Raw genomic sequence first — 10,205 nt, 5'->3', positions numbered from 1 at the left:
GCGATGACGCAGCGTCCCCGCCTCTATCCGGAAGCGAGCTGTCATGTGATTTGTTTGTTGGCGATTTGCTGTACGGAGCCGCATCATTTCATTACAGCAACAAACAAACGCTTGTCCCGTGTAATTCCCCCATTCCCCCTATCGCCTTCTCCGCGATGGACGAAACGAGCCCGCTAGTGTCCCCGCTTCGCGATTCAAACGATTTCAGCTACGGTCCCACCGAGCCGACGAGTCCCCGGGGTGGATTTGGAGGCACGCCGGGCTCAGTGGTGCGTCTGCCGGCTGGGAGTCCCGGACGGAGCCGCGAGCGACAGCCGCTCCTGGACCGCGATCGAGGTTCGTCGCCGCGGGACCCGCACAGGAACGAGTTCCCGGAGGACCCGGAGTTTAGAGAGATTATCCGGAAGGCAGAACGGGCCATCGAGGAGGGCATTTACCCGGAGCGCATCTATCAGGGCTCCAGCGGCAGCTACTTCGTCAAAGATTCAACAGGGGTGAGAGTTCATCATATATCTGTAACGTTAATCGTTAATTACATACAATCAGTTTCATGCGCATTGTTCACGAGATGAGCGTGTTGTGAGTGACTGTGTATTGATGAGATCACCGTAACAGCTATGTCATCAGGTCAGGCCTCGAGTGATGCAAAACACAAATCTGAAGTTTGAGCTTTTACATGACGTTTCTTTTTCAACTGCAACTGCGTTTCTTCTTTTTATCAAATTAACGTTGAAAATCTGAAACTTGTCACGACTTCATCCTTGTTTTAGAGCCAGATGTGCAATCCTTAATTATAAACTTGATGAATAAGTAATGTGTGTGGAGGTAAAAACAGGTGAAATGGAGGGATGTGTCCATGAATGATGAGGAGAACAGGAGAACAGTTTTATCAGGGCTGTAGTTCAACATTAGACTGTTTTTGGGCATGATGCCTCGGTTGGCAACTCTCTAGGTCTTTGATCGATAAGGCTTACTAGCACTTTCTCTCTGAATCTCTCTCTCTCTCTCTCTCTGGTGAAACGATTGAGCAGTGCGTTTATTATCATGAAGTCAATTACCTACGCACTACTATTATATGAAACCTGAATACAGGGTTAACAGCTCTCACAAAAGATACAGATCGGCTTGATCAGGAAAATACTGTAAGATTTATTTCTTACTGTAATATTCCATTTATTAACATTAGTTAACTACATTAGTTAAAAATTAACTAACAATGATGGCATTTGTTGACCCCTAGGTGATGTTTAAAAAAATATCATCATAAATTAGGTATCATTTGAAAGCTTTAAACACTCAAAATTCAACATGGGAAAACCATTTTGAATTGGGCACCAGGAAACAGTTCTTTAAATCTTTTTAGTGGCTCCTCCCCTAATAGGCGGAGTCATGTTTTCTAATTTTTTCTTCTTCAGTTTTTTTCTAATCCTGACAAGTCACATATCTTTGGAAAGGTCAGAGTCTTAAGGTTACATATTGGGCGGCTGTTTTGTGATAGAAGTGATATTGTTACAGGAGGATGCATCAGAAACATTCAATGGATTGTTGGTTTCACCCAGTGGCTTGTTCTGGTATTACACCTAAATAAAATCTCATGGGAACTTTAATTATTTTTTATATTGACTTTTAATTTGAAACACAACTTGGTTAGACATATGGCTTTGATTTTATAGCAATTTATTTTTGTTAAATTGTTCTTTTAGTACAGTACATTTGCCTTACTGTAAACTTTTCATTTCACTTTCACTTCAGCAATAATCCGAGTGTCTTTTTTAAAAAGAGACCAGCCTTATACTGTATTCTAAAGCTTTCATGAATTACAACCATTTGAGTTTGAATACTGCATTTTCACGTCTATGCTCACAGTTCTTAACGTTTTACTAATACAGTATTAAAATCAAAAAGTTATATCTGTTAACATTTTTAAATGGACCTGAGCTAACATGAATTAACAATGAACAATTCTGTTTATTAACTAACATTAACAAAGATTAATCTATTGCTCATTTTAATGTTAGTTAATGTATTAATTAGTGGGTACTTACTGTAACGTTTCCATGTGTAAGACATAAGTGTCAGTAAGTGTTCAGCTGAAGGACAATCAAGTTAATTATTAAATGACTTGAATATTTGTATTGGTGATTGTTGTCAGTCGGGCTGTAACTTTCTAAATGCAAAGAGTGTTTAGAAATAATGACAGATTGTGGATTGCTCTTTTAGTATTATTTTAAAATTATGGTATTTAGAATTTTTACATTTAACTATTTATTTTCATATTTTTTTAACATGCTTTTGTAATTTTGATTAGTTTTTAAATATGTTTGTATTTAGCTTTATTTTTTTATTTCAGCTTAATTTTTTAAATTAATTTTAGTATATAAAATGGACTTTTAAAAAATAAAAAATAAAAAATTAATTTTAATATTTTTACATTACAATAACAACAACCCTGAAATCTAGTATTACAGCAGAGAGAAGTGTGTTTTAAAGTTTTTTTTTCTTTTCAAAAGGACTTTAAAAAGGCAGAACTGAAGGGTTATTTAGTAATGATGGGTATTTCACCAGTGAATAGACAGTTCCTCACTTCTTTAAATGAAATCCTGGAATAACCATGAGAGAGTCATAGTTTAAGTAAGACCTGGTTTAAGACTTGTCACATGCGCTAAACCGCCTAATTTCTGCCATATGACTTGTGAGATTATGGCATTGCAGTGTGTTAGACGAGTATGAGGCTTTCTTTCATTCAGCCACAGAATCACAAAGCCTCAAAACTCTGGGCTTTGGACCCGGTTTGCACTTTGATTAGCTTCACAACACCAAGACAAGTGTTGAAAGTTTAAAATGATTTCTATTGATTATATTTATCACAAACTGACTGATTGTTTCAGTGTGCCTGTTCAGAACTGAGTTAATCCTTATAGAAAAGTTTCACTCCATCAAGATGAAGAGGAATTGAGATTTACTACGTTTTCTGTGGTAGTTCTCGGGCCCATCGTGTTATTCGGTTCTGATTTCATTTTACTGTAGTTTAAATGTAAATGAAAATATAAAGGGAAAAGGATGTGAGCTTTCAGTCAGAAGTGACCAAAAAAAAACATTTCTATTTGCACACAGGCTGCAAACAAACACCTTTTTCATTTATGAAGTAATTTAGGAGAGTTTTAGGGCATGATCATTAGTCATGATGAGTTTAGTCATTCAGACTGAGTAGTGCTAAACACTGTGGCCTGTAGGGGGCAGAAGTGACTAAACACACTAAACACTGCGGCCTGTAGGGGGCAGAAATGACTAAACACATTAACCACTGTGGCCTGTAGGGGGCAGAAGTGACTAAACACATTAAACACTGTGGCCTGTAGGGGGCAGAAGTGACTAAACACTGCGGCCTGTAGGGGGCAGAAGTGACTAAACACACTAAACACTGCGGCCTGTAGGGGGCAGAAGTGTGTTGATCTGATGTTAGTTTGGTGTTTTCCTGCGTTACATGATTGTTTGCATGGTTGCATTTATGTTAAGACTGTCTTAAGAACTAGTACAACTTGCAGTTAGTAAGAGGTAATCAGTCTTTCTATTGATTATCATATTAGACTAATCTACATTTCTATGTCTAACAGTCTTAAATAAAAAAAATTTGATGACTAACTTTTAGGACTAGTCTTCGCAGTAGTTTATGCACTGGCCCGATCTTGACCGGGGAAGTGCTGGTGTTCGACCTCTCGGCGGGGAACACGCCTGCATGCTTCATCTGCTCACTAGTGAGTCTCTGAGCACATGACCACATGCACAGTCAGGCGGTGCGCCCGGCCAGTTTCTCATTCACTTATAATCAAATCAGAGATGAGTCATGGAGACCAGATGAAGTCTTTGTTAAAGGTCGCTTTTAGATGGGGAAATCACTAATGTGTCTGAAAACGAGGAAGGATGAGTAACTGTTGAGTTAACTGTGTTGGGCGTATAAGCTTGCATGTCTGTAAGATATTTAATGTTTTTGAAAGAGTCTCCTCTGCTCACCAATCCCCCATTTATTTGAAGAAAAATACAGTAAAAACAGTAATATTTTGAAATATTATTCCAATTTAAAATAAGTGTTTTCTATGTGAATATCTGTTCAACTGTAATTTATTCCTGTGATCAAAGCTGGATTTTTAGCATCATTACTCCAGTCTTCAGTGTCACTTACACCTGTATTAACACCTGTGTTTTTCATCTGTATTAACACCTGTGTTTTTCATCTGTTTTGACACCTGTATTTACACCTTTAAACCTGTATTTACACCTGTATTTACACCTGTATTAACACCTGTGTTTACATCTGTTTTAACACCTGTATTTACACCTTTAAACCTATTTTAACACCTGTATTTACACCTGTATTAACACCTGTTTTAACACCCGTATTTACACCTTTAAACCTGTATTTACACCTGTATTTACACCTGTTTTAACACCTGTATTTACACCTTTAAACCTGTATTTACACCTGTTTTAACACCTGTATTTACACCTTTAAACCTGTATTTACACCTCTATTTACACCTGTTTTAACACCTGTATTTACACCTTTAAACCTGTATTTACATCTGTATTTACACCTGTTTTAACACCCGTATTTACACCTTTAAACCTGTATTTACACCTGTTTTAACACCTGTGTTTACACCTGTTTTAACACCTGTATTTACACCTTTAAACCTGTATTTACACCTGTATTAACACCTGTTTTAACACCCGTATTTACACCTTTAAACCTGTATTTACACCTGTATTTACACCTGTTTTAACACCCGTATTTACACCTTTAAACCTGTATTTACACCTGTGTTTACACCTGTTTTAACACCCGTATTTACACCTTTAAACCTGTATTTACACCTGTTTTAACACCTGTGTTTACACCTGTTTTAACACCTGTATTTACACCTTTAAACCTGTATTTACACCTGTATTAACACCTGTTTTAACACCCGTATTTACACCTTTAAACCTGTATTTACACCTGTATTTACACCTGTTTTAACACCCGTATTTACACCTTTAAACCTGTATTTACACCTGTTTTAACACCTGTGTTTACACCTGTTTTAACACCTGTATTTACACCTTTAAACCTGTATTTACACCTCTATTTACACCTGTTTTAACACCCGTATTTACACCTTTAAACCTGTATTTAAACCTGTTTTAACACCTGTTTACACCTGTTTTAACACCTGTATTTACACCTTTAAACCTGTATTTACACCTGTATTTACACGTTTTTACACCTTTAAAGTTTAAACCTATTTTAACACCTGTATTTACACCTGTTTACACCTGTATTAACACCTGTTTTAACACCCGTATTTACACCTTTAAACCTGTATTTACACCTGTTTTAACACCTGTGTTTACACCTGTTTTAACACCTGTATTTACACCTTTAAACCTGTATTTACACCTGTATTTACACGTTTTTACACCTTTAAAGTTTAAACCTATTTTAACACCTGTATTTACACCTGTTTACACCTGTATTAACACCTGTGTTTACACCTATTAACACCTGTATTTACACCTGTATTTCGTGTCGTCCACTTGTAATCCGATCGACCGAAACGCATCTTAATACCAGGAGTCAACAGGGCCTTGGATGTGAGATATAAAGTGTACGGCAGCGTCAAAGGGATTTTTTTCTTTTTCACTGACAAGCTAAAGAGGAACATGTGAAAGACAGTTTGAGCAGATTGTAGTGTTTCAGATGTATGGTGCCGCTTCGGAAAACCTGACCTGATATATCTGATGTACCCCAACAGAAGGTCATCGGAGTCTACAAACCAAAGAACGAGGAGCCGTACGGCCAGCTGAACCCCAAGTGGACCAAATGGCTGCAGAAGCTCTGCTGTCCGTGCTGTTTCGGCCGGGACTGTCTGGTGTTGAATCAGGGTTACCTGTCAGAGGCCGGCGCCAGTTTAGTGGACCAGAAACTGGAGCTCAACATTGTGCCGCGCACCAAGGTATGACAACAACAACACCCACACACACGCATCGTCACTGATACCTAAACAAGGTGAATGAGGACGTGAGAACGTTTAGTCGTGATGGTTTTGTGAACCTCTTTCGCTTCCTGTTGTTGACACGCATGAAAACAAACTAGTCAACCACAGGCTAAACATAACGGTTACCTCACACACACTCACTGAAGACTGAAGATATGTCCTAGGGTATACAGTCAAATAAAATTCTTTCAATACTGTAAAGAGACACCACTCTTTATCAGGGTAAACTCAATTTTTTTTTGAGTTGTATTCATTTTGGACCTGTATTTATTATTGTTTTTTTGTTTGGTCTAAGTTTGTTTTCATTATATTGTCCTTAAATGTTTAAGATGTCTCTGCCATGCAATAGCCGGTGATGCTGATATGGCAAGAAACTCAAATACTGAGACTATACTGTGCTCTCTTTCTCTTAGGTGGTGTATTTAGCAAGCGAGACCTTTAATTACAGTGCCATCGATCGAGTAAAGTCCAGAGGAAAGAGGTTAGCTTTAGAAAAAGTGCCCAAGGTGGGCCAGCGCTTCCACCGGATTGGCCTGCCACCTAAGGTAAGCTTCATAACAGCGCCACCTTTCTGCCTGGAGGAAGATGACACATTTTTGGCTCTTGTAGGTTTATACACTGTTTTTCTAACGTCATTGTGTGATGCTAGTTTCTGTTGGCTGTTGTAGGTTTTTGAACTGGTTTCTATTGGCTTTTGCAGGTGGGCTCATTTCAGCTGTTCGTAGAGGGGTATAAAGACGCAGATTTCTGGCTGCGGAGGTTCGAGGCCGAGCCTTTACCCGAAAACACTAATCGCCAACTCCAGCTACAGTTTGAGAGACTGGTAGTGCTGGATTACATAATCAGAAACACAGGTAACCACGAGCAAAGGCTAAACAAATGGATAAAAGCACGTTTTAACCCTCTGGTGCTCTTCGTTCATTTTTTCGAATTATTTAATTGATTGGAATGGTACGAAAATTGGTAAATGTTTTGGCGCTTGCAATGTGAACACATAAAAAAATCATGGAGATGATTCGAAAAAGGTTAAATGGCTCCTCGCGGACCACATTGGAAATGAATGGGAGACTAATTTAACCTAGTGGAAACTTTTGGTACTGCAGCCGAAACAAAATCTTACTGGAAGCTCAATTTTTGAGATCTAAAGCTCAAATTTGGAATACAACTTTGTAAGATTTATGGCTTTAATTTTCTTACAGTTTTAGAGTAAAAGTATTTTTGTATTTTAAAAGTATTTTTAATATAATATAATAATATACCTAAGGTAAAAATACCCTAAAATATTCAAATCACACACGCAAAGAGGATGTATTGTCTTTATTTTAAGTTTTTAACACACATTGTTTGTGTTTATGTGGTTGCATGGATCTGTAGACCGAGGAAATGACAACTGGCTCATAAAATATGACTATCCGATGGATACGTCAAGCAACAGGGTGAGTAACCAGCTGCTATTTGAGATATTTATGGGAGATTTTCCATCCCGTTCTTGTGTTTTCATGTCAGTGTTTGTGTTTATCATTCAGGACAGTGATTGGGTGTTAGTGAAGGACCCCATCATCAAACTGGCAGCCATTGACAATGGTCTGGCCTTCCCTCTCAAACACCCGGATTCATGGAGAGCCTGTAAGCCAATCATCACCCACTTCACAAACACATGATCATCTACTGGCCAATCACATTGTAATATTCATGATAAGTATTAAATACAAACTAGAGGTGTTTTCATTCATTTGTTGTAGTTCAGTGTTTTTATTGCATGTGTTTTCCCGTAGATCCGTTTTACTGGGCGTGGCTTCCTCAAGCTAAAGTTGCCTTTTCCCAAGAGATCCGAGATTTAGTTCTTCCCAAATTTTCCGACCCAAACTTCATCAAAGACCTCGAGGAAGATCTATATGAGCTTTTTAAGGCAAGACATTACATTAAGCTGGGGAATCGCCGATATGTTTGTATATTTTATGAAATTAATGCTCAGTATTGACTTTACACTTGCATTAACTTTGACAGAAAGATCCAGGTTTTGACCGAGGACAGTTTAAGAAGCAGGTCTCCGTCATGAGGGGGCAGGTGAGTCTTTAACATCTTTTTAGTTGTGTTTAAAGACACTGAAAAAACACTAATCTGCTATTATATATAATAACATTATACAGTAGGGCTGGGCGGTAAATAAGTATTGATATTTATTGAGAAATATAAATCCACAATATCAATTTAATTATAAACTTTTGAGTAATATTTAATAGCATTTATCGTCAAATACACACTGAAACTCAAGTCTTCATGACAACCCGCCATAATAAAAGTTTGAAAATCTTGAAATTATGATGGAAACATATTACTATTGTATAGTAAAGTACTATTTGCAATAAAAATTTTTTAAGGAAAATCATATGACTTTATATGACACCTTATTTGACAAAAATAAAAATGCAATTAATTGAAAATTAATGAAAAAAAAATGCAATTAATTAATTAACTGAAATTTGCAAGAAAAGGAAGGGATTCATGTGAACTCTAATACGGTTCAAAAACTATTCAGCCTAAAATTGCAAAATAAATGAGCTTAAACTCTCATCCTCAACATCTCTTTCAATGCACTTCTCTTTCTGAGATGTTCCCGCTCATGTCCTGTTCCTCTAGATCCTGAATCTGAGCCAGGCGCTGCGGGAAGGCAAGACGCCGCTCCAGCTGGTGCAGATGCCGCCGGTCATCGTGGAGACGGCACGAGCGCCGCAGCGCGCCAACAGCGAGTCCTACACGCAGAGCTTCCAAAGCAGAAGACCCTTCTTCACCTGGTGGTGATCCGGGCTTTTATCTCTGTGTGTGTGCAACCTGATTTTAGTTGCATTTTTGTTTTTCATTGGCATTTTGGGAACAAATGAAAGTGGGAAAAGATCCAGTGATTGACGAGAAGCCTTTCCCACACACACATTCTGGAGGAGAGCATTGCCTTGTGGACTGTTACACCGGATGAACTTGCATGTCAGTAAGACAGTGAAGGAGAAACTTTCTGCTGCAGTAAAACCTCGACGCTTGACGACTGGAAGTACTGCTCAACTCTCATTCATAGGTGTTTTCTGTCTTTTTTTCTTGCCTTTGTGTTAGTTTTGTTTTTTCCTCACAATCATTGAAAAGTCACACACTTAATCGTCTGCTTTTTCTTCCATTAGCGTTATATTTTTCTACATTTTTTAAGCGCACGCGTCTGCCTGGAGGCGGAGTCTCCCCGGAGCTCGACTGAGCATGTGCAGAAACACTGGATCGTTCCATTCTCACGGTGACATCATTCTTCTTTGTCTTCATAGTTTGATTTCGTTTGAAAATCAGAAGATATTATAATTTTTTAAAAGTTGTATTCACAGGTGTCAAAAAAACTGACCTTAAAACGTGACAATGGACTGTATAATTTGTATGTAATGTATTTAATGAAATATGCTAAAGCTATAACAACAGTGCGATACTCAATAAAAGAACGGACTCGAGTTTCCTTTCAAAAACGATTTAATTGGAAGTTCCAGCTTTAGTGACGAGCAGAAAAAAATAACTCTTGTTCCTGTGCATGTTGTAGTGTTCAGAGGATTTAGGCTACATGTTTTCATCTGTATTGCTTTCTAAATGTCTGTCGAAGTGACAGAAGAAGACGTTAAATATTCAGCACTAATGATTAGTGTCCAGCATACCTCTATACTAATGCATCATTTACATATTTACCACAGGCTAAAACAACTAATGATGCGAAGAGAACTGCACTGTCGCAGCAAATGCAAATACATTCTTCTATACTTTTAGATATCGAACATTAAATACCAGTGGAAGGCAGAATACTCTCTGAAAAAAAAAAGACTACTGAGAAACTAGTGTTTTGGAGGAAACATTACCAGCATATATCATTAAATAATAGAAATCCAACACTCTTCGGCCCCATACATTCATATAAGCGGTTCATAAAAGCTGAAAGGGGCTCTGGAAGCTTCGATGAGACTTAAATCACTGCATTTAAAGAGAGTTTGTCATTGACTCATCCATGTTGTATGGAAGCTCGTTTCCACCACTGAATTAAAAAAAAATAATAATAATTGTGACTTTCTCACAATTGCGAGATATGAAGTCAGAATTGTTAGAAATAAAGTCGCAATTGTGAGATATAGTCGCAATTCAGAGAAATAAAGT

General features: G+C 37.8%; 1 protein-coding gene across 2 annotated transcripts; it reads left to right on the top strand.

The window, feature by feature from the left end:
• Nucleotides 1-7: 7 nt before the first annotated feature.
• Nucleotides 8-10,178, top strand: pi4k2a (phosphatidylinositol 4-kinase type 2 alpha). Of its 2 annotated transcripts, XM_039684920.2 has the most exons (9): nt 123-494; nt 5,793-5,993; nt 6,449-6,580; nt 6,736-6,889; nt 7,410-7,471; nt 7,562-7,661; nt 7,811-7,944; nt 8,043-8,102; nt 8,676-10,178. In XM_039684920.2, the coding sequence occupies exons 1-9, from the start codon at nt 156-158 to the stop codon at nt 8,835-8,837; spliced, it is 1,344 nt and encodes a 447-aa protein (XP_039540854.1). In that variant the 5' UTR covers nt 123-155; the 3' UTR covers nt 8,838-10,178. The 2 variants fall into 2 exon arrangements, with proteins under 2 accessions (XP_039540844.2, XP_039540854.1); XM_039684910.2 differs by having other exon boundaries at nt 8-494; nt 7,410-7,661.
• The last annotated feature ends 27 nt before the right edge of the window (nt 10,179-10,205 follow it).

Source organism: Pimephales promelas, chromosome 6 (genome assembly GCF_988280905.1).
Source record: "Pimephales promelas chromosome 6, fPimPro1.hap1.1, whole genome shotgun sequence".
In the NCBI taxonomy this organism is placed as follows: Eukaryota; Metazoa; Chordata; class Actinopteri; order Cypriniformes; family Leuciscidae; genus Pimephales; species Pimephales promelas.
The sequence above is the reverse complement of the archived record's forward strand: the minus strand, read 5'-3'. Positions and strand labels throughout refer to the sequence as shown.